Source organism: Asparagus officinalis, chromosome 7 (assembly GCF_001876935.1).
Source record: "Asparagus officinalis chromosome 7, Aspof.V1, whole genome shotgun sequence".
NCBI lineage: Eukaryota > Viridiplantae > Streptophyta > Magnoliopsida > Asparagales > Asparagaceae > Asparagus > Asparagus officinalis.
The window spans coordinates 131,842,664-131,854,784 of record NC_033800.1 but is presented as its reverse complement, the minus strand read 5'-3'; the positions used below and the strand labels follow the sequence as shown (position 1 = coordinate 131,854,784).

General features: G+C 34.6%; 2 protein-coding genes and 1 non-coding gene across 3 annotated transcripts; 1 reads left to right on the top strand and 2 right to left on the bottom strand.

Annotated features, from left to right (window-relative positions):
* On the bottom strand, nt 2,138-2,210 carry TRNAR-CCU. The gene has a single exon. It is a non-coding gene; the product is annotated as a tRNA-Arg (tRNA).
* LOC109850048 (WAT1-related protein At5g64700-like) lies at nt 5,580-7,578 on the top strand. The gene is made up of 4 exons (XM_020419951.1): nt 5,580-5,871; nt 6,218-6,376; nt 7,097-7,248; nt 7,346-7,578. The coding sequence occupies exons 1-4, from the start codon at nt 5,701-5,703 to the stop codon at nt 7,485-7,487; spliced, it is 624 nt and encodes a 207-aa protein (XP_020275540.1). The 5' UTR covers nt 5,580-5,700; the 3' UTR covers nt 7,488-7,578.
* On the bottom strand, nt 9,398-11,177 carry LOC109850551 (NADH dehydrogenase [ubiquinone] iron-sulfur protein 8-A, mitochondrial). Its single transcript, XM_020420572.1, has 6 exons — nt 11,074-11,177; nt 10,864-10,955; nt 10,675-10,788; nt 10,436-10,503; nt 10,244-10,355; nt 9,398-9,757 (listed from the first exon to the last, which is right to left on the bottom strand). The coding sequence occupies exons 2-6, from the start codon at nt 10,915-10,917 to the stop codon at nt 9,662-9,664; spliced, it is 444 nt and encodes a 147-aa protein (XP_020276161.1). The 5' UTR covers nt 10,918-10,955; nt 11,074-11,177; the 3' UTR covers nt 9,398-9,661.

Sequence of the window (12,121 nt, the reverse complement as noted above, 5' to 3'; positions counted from 1 at the left end):
GCCATCTTATGACTTTTCTTATTTTTGGCTAGATCACATAACTCCCATACCTATTCTTTCTATAGAATCAAGTTGCGTGGATAACTTTTTTGTTATTCACTAAGTTGACAACAAGTTTCTCTCTCTCTGTCTCTCCTCTCTCAGTCTCTCTATATATATATATATATATATATATATATATATATATATATATATATATATATATTATTATATATATAATATATATGAGAAATGTTGTTTCTATAGTGAACCTTTTAGATTTCCCACCTAAGGAACGCGCGTCTTAAAAATCAGGACATCATTCTATTTTTTTGTTATCCACTCTAATGAAACTTGATCTATACGTTCTTAACCCAACAACTAATTTGCGCGAATGAACCATCGCTGTTTTGACCGCTTCCATGTACTCACAACAAATTTTAACAAGTTCAATGAATAGAACTTTTTGTACGGCTTAATGAAGGGTCAAAACACGATTCGGTTCACCCCAAAAATTGATGTGTTTGGTTTAAGAACGTGCTAGATTCAAGTTCAATTGGAGGCGGATCGTAAAAAAAAGGGGAATGATGTGATTTTAGACGCGCGTTCTTAGTGTATAGATCTACGTGTCACCTTAGGAAAATATACTATATATATATATATATATATATATATATATTATTATATATATATATATATATATATATATATATATATATATATATAATATATATATAATATAAATATATATATATATATATATATATATATATTATATATATATATATAATATATATATATATATATATATATATATATATATATATAAAAGAGCTTCGCCAACAAAGGAGAATGCAGTCAAGACTTCCCTTACAGGTAAAAAAAGAAGGGACTAGGTTTTAACTGGCTCTGATACCGTGTACGAAACAGAGAAAAGCAGGGAAACGAATGATGGTGTTTTTGAGTGGGGCTCCCGTAATAGGATAGAGGTTTTTGTTTATGTGTTGTATTTTCTCAAAGAGAACACTCCAGCCTTTTTATAGAGGCTAAAACCCATCATCTCCACCACCTCAAATAACCTGCCCATTTGAGAGATATATCTCTCACAGTCACCTCACTTTCCCACGATTCTCTCACTATGAATGGTTGAATTTGGTCACACAAAAACTTAATAGTCAAAGTAACACATCCTCACCTTCTCTTCCAGAATATAGATTGATATGTATGTTATAGTTTATAAAGGATATAATCAATCATGTTTTTTTATTACTTCTAATTATAAGCTTAACAACACATTTCAAAATAGCGTATAAACTAACATACATTTGAGAATAGTATTTGACATAAGTTTGTGTTACAAGTTGAAACAAACCTTAAATATTTCAATTTAATCAAGTAGTGTTACTTATAATATAACTTTTGTTTGATGAAATCATGATTGCCTATATAACTTGAGTGTAAGTTGTTAAAGCTTATTGCATGCTTAGTGATAATATGGAATTAATCTCCAATATGATTGCATCTGAAGTAAGAGAAAATTGTTATAGATCCAATATTGATGCGAAAAGAAGTCTACAAGGAGCAAGATTCAGCTTCTTAGAATTCGATTTTATGCTTCGCCTATTACTTTATTGCCATATTTATCAATGTTTACTTTTTGCGCATTTAGTGATGGATATGGAATTAGGAATGGGGTTTTGGATTATGTTTGAAGGATAACGTGAAAAGAAAACGAGACTAAATTGGGGCTTTATTTGCAATAATATTCACTTGCTTATATAGAGGTAAAGTGTTGACAATATGGGGCAAAAGATATTTTCACAAAAATAGAAATGGTGGGTAATTTTTGCTCAAGGGAAAAGCATTAGCTGAGGAACTTTTCCATTTTCAACTTAATTACGGTCAGTTTACTTTGTTGCTCATTTAGTGATGGGATAGAGATTAGGAATTGCGGATTTTTGGATATGTTTTGAAGAGATAGTGAAAGAAAGCGAAGAAATTTAAATAGGGGGCTTTATTGCCAAATATTCACTTGATATATAGCAGGTAAAAGGTTGACATATGGGGCAAAGATTTTTCACAAAAATAAAGAAAATGGTCGGGTATATTTTTTGCCTCAAGGAAAAGCATAGGCTGAGGAATTCCTTTCAAATTATAACGCGCCAGGTAGGGGTCGAACCTACGACTTCTGCTTAGGAAACAGACGCTCTATCCACTGAGCTAGCAGGCGCTTAATGTGTATGCTTACTTACCTGACTGCTATGATTCAAATTATCTAACTCATTAGGGATGCAAACCGCTTGAGACAAATGAATTTCATTTACCAATAGATATAGATGCATGGCCTTTGTAAGGAAAATTTAAACCCATATTCCGTAAAAATTAGACACATGCTTCTATGAAGGAATATCCATTCGCTAAATTGAGTATGAATGATGGGTCTGAGGGATTGAGGAGAGAGGATAAGGATAATTTGGGGATTTTAGCATAGTTGGCATGTAATAATTGATAAAAAGGGGTTGCAGTACAAAGTGTCACACTTCAATAGGCTGATCCACATGGTGGAAACTATGAGGGGTCTCGTCACATGAAGTTTCTGCTTTTGGGGCCTGTACACATTTTTCCCAAAAAATTTTGTTGGTGAAAATAATTATAAATTTTTATAGGAAGGGAAAAGTAGGGTTATTTCTAAAAACCACTTTTATGTTTAGGGTAATTTTATGGCAAACCACCTTTTATGTGCCTGTTTGGTTATTTCCTAAAAAACCAAAAAATAGAAATGAAAACCAAGAAATCTCAAAAAATACAATTTCACACATTTCCATCCCTAAAACTCACCCACAATATCTAATAAAATATTATTTTTATCCAATAACTCATCCATCATATCTAATAAAATATTATTTTCATCCAACAACTCATCCATCACATCCACCACATCTAATAAAATATTATTTTCATCCACAACATCACTCAATTCATCTCATCTCATATTTAAAAATCACACACATCATCCAATAAGATTGTGACAACTCATCTCATCTTATTAACATTTTATTTCTTTGTTTTCCTCCCAAAAAGCTAGGAAAACAATTTCCTTAAGTGTGGATCATATCATCCAATAATATCATGACAACTCATCTCATCTCATCTATTTTCTTATTTTTAAGAAATAACCAAACAAAAAAACAACCTAATACAAGAAATAGGTTTCTTATAATTCATTTTTTAATTTTTTCCGCCAACCAAACAACATCAAAACAAGTTTTCTTAAAAACTCACTCACATCATCCTATAATAAGGTGACAACTCATCTCATCTCATCTCCATTTCTTTGATTTCCTTCTTTTTTTATCCAACCAAACAATCCCAAAACCTATTTTTCTTAGAAATAGGTTTTATTTTCTTTGATTTCCCTTTTTTTTAGCAAACAAACAGCCCCTAAACCATCAACAAAGTTTTCTTTCCAATCAATCAATTGACCCACATCGACCCTAGAATTTCATAGAAAATCCCGACAATGCCCTTACCTTTTAGATATTGATATGATTAAGGATCTGATTAAGAGGGGGTTACGTGCATTGCACGTGAGAATAGGTGAGGGCACTGTTGAAAGTTCAGAGAAATTTAAACAACATAGTGGGCTCAGGTGGTTAATTAGAATGAAAACTAACTTTTATGTGATTTAGGTATAAATTGGAATATAAGATGGTTTGCATAAAATGATCCTAAATATGGTTGTTTCCCGGAAATAACATTATATATATATATATGAGCAAGACTCTCAACTTAAGTGGATAGGGAATAGTTGTCCATCAAATTTTTTAGCCACTCATTTATTAATATAAAAAGTCTCTTCATATCATGCAAGGATCCCTAGGCAAGATCCATGGATAAAAAGTTTGGTGGACAACTATTTTCTATCCACTTAAGTTGACACATGTTTTCACCTGGGTTGAAATATTGTATGTAATTAGGTAAAATAAACAGCCCACTAAAGAGAGGTAATTAATGCTTCTCTGTTGAGTTCTCCATTTCCCCATGCAACTCTCTCTCTCTCCAAAATCACAGCAACTCTCTCTTCTTCAACCTTCGTCTTCATGGTTTATGAAATTATTTTGACGCTTCGTCTTCACGGTCTTCTTCAACCTTCGTCTTCATGATTCAGTGGGCTGTTAAATTATTTTGACGCTTTAATGGTAAGTTTATAAAATTTGTTTGATTTTTCGTCTAAAAGTTTTAGTTTTAACCTTAAAGATTGTAGCTTTTTGTTGTAAAAGGTGAAATATTTCACCTTTTAGTCTGAAAAGTTTTTTGTTTTTTGAAGAAACCAGTTGAAAAACGAAGACACGCATGAGTGAATCTAGATTCACTGCAGTGAATCTCGATTCACAGCAGTGAATCCAGATTCAGTATGTGAGGTGTTTGTTTTTTACCATAAAAATCATATTTTTTTGCTGTAAAAGGTAAAATCTTGTCATGGTTTAAAATTTTATAGCTTATTTTTTACCATAAGTTTCTTATTCTTTTTGTTTAAAATTTTATAGCTTGTTTTTTACCATAAGTTTCTTATTCTTCAATATAATCCAGATTCACTGGAGTGAATCCAGATTCACTGGAGTGAATCCAGATTCACTGGAGTGAATCCAGATTCACTCCAGCGAAAGCTTGGATGGTTAGGATGGTTTTTAATGAATTGTTGAAGAAATAAATGCATGTGCCGTAATTTCGAAGAAATAAACGTATGAGTGAATCTAGATTCACTGCAGTGAATCCAGATTCAGTTATGTGAGGTGTTTGTTTTTTACCATAAAAATCATAACTTTTTGCTGTAAAATGTGAAATCGTATCATGGTTTAAAATTTTATAGCTTGTTTTTTACCATAAGTTTTTTATTCTTTTTTATTTTTATTTTTGCAGATTTGCTATTGTTTGATAACGAGTTTTAGTTCACTGAATCTGGATTCAATTCAGTGAATCTGGATTCACTCCAATGAATCGAGCTTCAATATAATCCAGATTCAATGGAGTGAATCCAGATTCACTGGAGTGAATCCAGATTCACTCCAGTGAAAGCTTGGATGGTTAGGATGATTTTTAATGAATTGTTGCTGTGTTCTTCATGCGAAGATGGAAGATCAAAGCTTGATAGAAGATGGAAGTGAGTTACAGAGAACGGGAAGTGAGTTAGAGAGAGAAATGGGGAAGTGAAAGGACGTAGCACGTTGATAGTAAGAGAGAGTATTAAAGGACGTGTTGTATTTTTGGTTTTAATCATTATCTCCAGCTTCCAATGTTGACAGCCACCATTAATGTAGTGGATTGTTCCAATTTTATCCTTTTCACATTAATGATGTGTATTAAATTTGTCTATATTTACAATTCTGTCATCGAAATGTAGGTCATTGGATTAGATAGATTGGAGGGTTAGGATTGGTTTTTAGTTCTCTAGATTTTTATTAGAACATATATATATATATATATATTAAATTTGTCTATATTTACAATTCTGTCATCGAAATGTAGGTCATTGGATTAGATAGATTGGAGGGTTAGGATTGGTTTTTAGTTCTCTAGATTTTTATCAAATTTCAAATTTAATGTTCAAACAGAGAAATAATTTATCGCTTTGATGGATATTACAGGGTGGAAATTATCACGTTTAAGACTTGCTCAGGAATTGTAAAGGCAATTGGAGTAGTAATTTGTTTAACGGGAGCTATGGTTATTGCATTTTACAAGGGCCCTCATTTGAACTCATTCATCCATCATCATCCAATTCTCCATGGAAGTAGTCAGAATGATTCTAAAATTACTCACAAAAAATGGATAATTGGTACTTTTCTCATGGTGTTGGCTGCATTTTGTTGGTCTTCATGGCTAGTGTTATTGGTATATAAAATTGTTCAACCTCCGATCTTAACTTAGGGTTAATTAATTACTAATAGACCCCATTGCTTTTGCCTAACTGGAGATATACCTCATGTGGTTGTATCGTTACAGACAGATCCGCCGAGTGAATTTTTTTGACTCTTTTACTCTCAGAAGGTCTAGTCATCGAAAACTAGTTTTCTCCAGATCTTAGGGAAAAGAGTAGAAGAAAATTCGCACACTGGTCTAACTGCAACAATGGAACTACAAGGAGACTATTCGTAATTTAGCGATAGTATCGGGTGTCTATCCGCAATTTTTCCCTTGACTTATTAAGATACCGAATGGATTATATTTCTGTTTACAGGGAATAATATTGAAGGAATATCCATCATGGATTTGGTCCACTGTTCTTTTGAACCTCTTCAGTACAATTCAATGCTTTATTGTTGCCATTACAACCGAGAGGAATTTGAACAAGTGGAAGCTACACTGGGATGAAGAACTTCTTGGAGTAGTATACGGTGTAAATGATTTCAAGCGCATACCTATTTATTTTCCCTTCAAGATTGATTATGATGTGAAATATGCATGCATCTCTTAAGTACGACTACGAAATTTGATGCAAGTGTGAATTTCACAGAACCCCCTGAATTTTTGAGGCTTCCTGAGAAACCTGCGTGAACTCTTTTTCCCCACCTGGGCCCATGAAGTTTGGGTTATCTCACAAAACTCCCCTAAACTTTTAAAAATTTCCCACGTGGTCAAGAATCAATTATTCCTACACAATCAAATAATGGCCGATGACGACATTACCACAGTTAGGGGGTCTGTAGGGAACATTGAAAGTTTAGTAGGTTTGCAAGATCCGTCAAATTTCAAGGGGTTTGGAGGGGGAAAAACCCAGGAGAACTTTGTGGGAAACCCCCAAAAAATCACAGAGGGTTTTGTAAAACTGTCCCATTTCCTCCCCTTTTCTTTTTTTCCCCCGAAGTGCAAGTGTAGTTGTGATTATTACGAATACATATAACTTTGTCAGGTAAATCTCACATAATCCCCGAAACTTTAGCCCATTTCGAAAAGACACAGAGACTTTTAAAAATGTCACATAACACCCAAACCATCATCTAGACTTCACCATAATCTTCAAGTTTTGTCAGTTTAATCAATATATATATATATAGTCATTTAATTACTTGCATCAACGATCATGACTGCAATGAGCTCAAATTTGACAATATTGCAGGGTGTGTTGGTGTCGGCACTTGTGTTATACTTGCAAACTTGGTGCATTCACAAAAGAGGCCCTGTTTTCGTGGCGATGTTCTCCCCCTTGGCGCTTTTGATCGCCGCTGCGGCCTCCTCCTTCCTCTTAGGAGAAGTCATAAACCTTGGAAGGTAATCACCAAAAAAAAAAAAAAATTCTATTTTCTTTATATTTGTAAGTTTGATCAATATTGTGTTTTGGTTTGTGATGTTGAACATATATACGCAGTGTTCTAGGTGGAGCTTTCATGGTTGTAGGCCTTTACTGTGTTCTATGGGGGAAAAGTAGAGAAAGAAAGAACATGAATTCAAGTGTTGAGGATGCAAAGGATAGCATCTCGATCGAAAGTAGAGGTTGCATAGTGAAGTAGGTGACTTTTTGTCAGCATTTGTTATGAAACAAGCCAATAAGGTAACATTCCTGTATGTGGCGTCGTTAAAAAATGAGGTAAATTTATGTGTCATGCCTTCTCTAATGTTTTCTGAGCCTTATGACTTGTTGTTTGGATTGGGGGTAATGTGCATAAAGGGGATGTAGAGGACAAAAGGTTTAGGTTCTGTTCCCCATACAGTTCACACATGAATAAAGAATTAGTTTAGAAAATTTAACGATTCTGAATATGTACAAAACCCCTACCCCTTTAGAGCATCTCCAACCACAAAACCCAAAATGGTGTAGTTTTTACACCAAATCACTATTCCATCTCTAACCCATTACACCAAATTTTACACCAAAAAATAATATTTCTTTTATGATTCTTATCTTCTAAATTTTTTACCTATTTTAAATATTTAACAAATTATATATTATATATTTATATAATACATTACATATAATTAATTATAATAATATATTTTATGAATAAAATACAAATATAAAAATAATTCTCAAACCCAAATCCCCCAATTTCTTCTCCTCCTCTTCAACCTTCCTTTTCTCAAACCCAAGAAACCTCAAGACCAAATCCACAACATGCTGAGCCTCCTTCCTCTGCTCGTAGGCTTGAAGCAACACCGATTCTTTCTTGCCTGTTGAAGGATGGAGAAGAGCTCGTCCGGGACATTGGGGGTTTTTTTAAAAATAAAAAGCAAAAAAAAACCAAAAAATTGATGCGCCAAAGCTTGCCTGGTGAAGGATGGAGAAGAGCTCGTCCGGGACATTGGGGGTTTTTTTAAAAATAAAAAGCAAAAAAAAACCAAAAAATTGATGCGCCAAAGCTACAGTGCTGCACCAAATCTGGTGCACTACTGTAGCACCTCATCAAAATAACGCTGGATTTAGCGCTCGATTGGAGGGGGATTTAGTGTAAGGTTTGCGTCATCTTGGTGATTTAACGCTCGGTTGGAGATGCTCTTAGAGATGGTGTGTACAGGATTCGCGTTCAACAAAGGATTTGTTTGGGTTCCTATTAGGGGTGCTAAACCAAATCAGTATCCGAGGAAATATTCGTAACCGTATCCGTTAGGATACAATTAGGTTACTCAAATCTATAACTGACAAGTCACGGATATGGTTTTGTAGTGAAATATCCTGGTCTGTATCCAAAATATCCGAAAACATATTAGTCATATTGTTACCATAGGTTTACTCTGTAGATTATGAATTTGAAGTCAATTTTGATGATCAAGATGTCTAATCTTAGCTTTTCAGATATAATGAACATATTAATGAACTCTTTTGTATCACATTAATTATTTTTTTTATCCATACTTCTAGTTTTCCCATATTCATTTTGTATCTACATCAATATCCGCTTATATATCCGCACGTATGTCCGTATCTGCATCCGATTTTAGCAGATATAGGTATAAATTTTCCTTACCGAGATATATCTGTATCCATACCCGAAATGGATAAACGGATAGGGATGTGATATGTGTCATGTCCGAGTCATATCCGGGCCGAATGCAGCCCTAGTCCCTATTGTAGGCGTCGATTGACAACATACCAAGTGAAAGACTTAAAATTGAAAGACTTAAAATTACAGTTGCACGTCTTTGGATTACTTTAGTTACTTGTATTTTGTTTCACTGCAACTGATATTAACAGATGTAAATAGGTCCCGGCCGGCGACTGTGCAAACTAAAGCGCAGCAAAAGCAAGTCGTGGTTACGACTAAACTGAACTGCAAACGGGAAAACCCTAACACCTCCCCTTCACCTCCATAAGTTTGGAACTAAAAATTATACTGCCACGCCTCATAAATACCAAAAATCTCACCTCAACATCTAACAATTGTTGGAAGACAGCATAAGCACAACCCGATCTCCTCCAGGAGAATTAGAGAACGGAAAACATTAACGATCGCTTAAATCACAAGAATTGCCAACAACAACAACAGGAATTGGAAAACCTATGTCTTTGTTTCTAGAAATAGAAAGGAAATAGATAATTTTGTTACAGAAAATGTATCAGGCACATGAACCTTGAACAAGAACAAAGAAATATGCACTGTAAGCAGGGTTGCCTTATTTGGAGATTGGGTCTTGGGCTAGACAAAACAAAGCAAATGTAGCTCAATCCTCAATACTGATGGATAAAAGATTAACGATACAGGCTTTCAGATCTGAGGTTCTCTGCGATCTCGGTCTCCCATCTGTCGCCATTTTCGAGCAGTTTCTCCTTGTCATACAGCAACTCCTGCAAATGATGGAACAGTTACGGGTCTGTTTGTTTCATTTCCTAAAAACATAGTAAAAGGATATAAATTTCCATAGTTTTCCATGCATTTCCTCGAGATGCTTTCCCGTGTTTGTTTTGGTATGAAATAAAGGGTGGAATTTGAGTGGAATTGTAATCTATTGTTTGTTTCAATCACAAAAAATAGGAAACGAAACCCACCCTCAATACCCTAATATTTAATTAACAAATTTCACATGTCCACCGTTTCCAACCCTAATCCCGATCTTCTACAGTAAAATTGTTTTCTGCCCAAAACTCAAGAATAGGAAAGTTTTGCTGTCATTGCTTTGTGAAACAAACACAAAAATAGGAAAGTTTCAACAGAGAATTCCAAAACTGACAATGTCAGAGGTTTTCCATATGGCCTCCGGAATATTTTAGTGAAACAAACATGCCCACTGGTTCAGGTAAATTAAGAGCATAATAACGGATTACTTTTATTACCTCATGGGTTTCTGTGGCAAATTCGAAGTTTGGACCCTCAACAATGGCATCTACAGGGCATGCCTCCTGGCAGAACCCGCAATAGATGCACTTGGTCATATCAATGTCATACCTGTGCATTCAACAATAGCTCAACAGACAGTACAAACTATAGAATCTAGATCGATATAAAGGTATCAGAAACGGATGTACCTTGTAGTTCGACGACTGCCATCTTCTCGCTCTTCTGCTTCAATCGTGATTGCTTGTGCTGGGCATATCTTAACGTTGGAAAAAATATTCATTGATGAGAACAAAAGTTTTTTCTTCTTTGTCGTATGTGAAGAAATATTGGTGGTCGATTTATCAAGCATCTTATACTGTGTTATAAAACCAGAAAATGCTAACTATATCTCAAGGTAATCCTGTGCATAAATATATATAAATCCTACCGCTTCACATAGCTTGCAAGCAATGCAGCGCTCCTCACCAGTTGGATAACGCCGTAATGCATGTTCCCCACGGAACCTAGGACTTAGAGGGCCTTTCTCAAAGGGGTAATTTATCTGTGAAAGCACAGATAGATTAAAAAAACCTGGCAAAATAAGAGTAGTATCAAGAGAGTATAGGATAAAACTTACTGTAACTTTCCTCTCGAAAAAATATTTCAGTGTCAGACTCAGACCTCGAACCATTTCAGTGAGGAAAAGGGTGTTTATACTTCGCTCAAAAACTGCAGGAAAACACTATAAAATTAATATGCATACACCTCAATTTAGAAAAATTCACAGCAACAGAAAATAAAAAGAAAAAAAGAAACAAGCTATAGATCGTAAATCAACGAAGTTTACCAGTGCTCCAATCCTTAGCGACCTCCTTTGCAAGTTGCTCTCTCTCCTCATCCTCTGCATATTGCCATAATGATTAGAGCGCTGTAAATGATGACTACACTCCTACGGCAATATGCTCGTTTGTGTGCACAAACAATAAAGAAATAGTATATAAATTTGAATTTGCAGCAAATGGATCCTGCATATTTGCTAAAAACCCAAAGTTTCCAGGTAAATTTACCATATAAATTACAGGAGCCATTGATCAGAAAGCAGAGGAAGAAACAAAATTGAAACTATAAATAAAGAGCAATATTTGCCTGCTTCACACAAGGGAATCACCAAATGACCCCAAGCCCTGGCTCTTAATAATTCAGAGGCATGAACCTAAACAACAAGTGCACATGATGAGTAGTTCAGAGGTGTGTAATTTGACAAGGGTCCAAGGCCTATGCGATTGTAGAAATTTAATGTATTTCTAGTACTGAATTAATCAAGCTGGCAGCTGATAGTGAAGTTTTTTGCTTTAATATAATGATATCCCTATGTAAAAGTTGGATACATCCGAAAAACCAACACAATATGTCAAGTAACATCCAGCCTTCAAATTTAGCACAGCTAGTGCTTCTTCAAACTATAAACAGATCTTATTTAGCCAGTTATGAATGACCAGTTTCACATTTTACTAATATTGGATCTTTAGACCAAGGAAAATGGGGAATTGCGCATATTTAATGCTCAAATTGGAAATTTACAAAACAATAAATATCCAGAAAACTACAATCTCATGAGTGAAAAACAAGGGGGATGCAACAAGCAGGAGATACAGTGCATGGACAGGAGGGGGAAATAGATGCAGCCATGATATCTCACATTTGATAGTCATTTTGTTGGTTAAGGTTTAAATTTTGTTTTTCACCAAATATCTGGCTCTTGGAATGCTTTAGCATTTGAGAAATCTGCAGGATATAAGTTGATGTTTCTTTATAAGCTTTCAAATACTGTCAACAAAAATTGTTCAAGATATTGGAGCACAATAGTTACTCATCCTGATTAGTAAAAGGGTTTG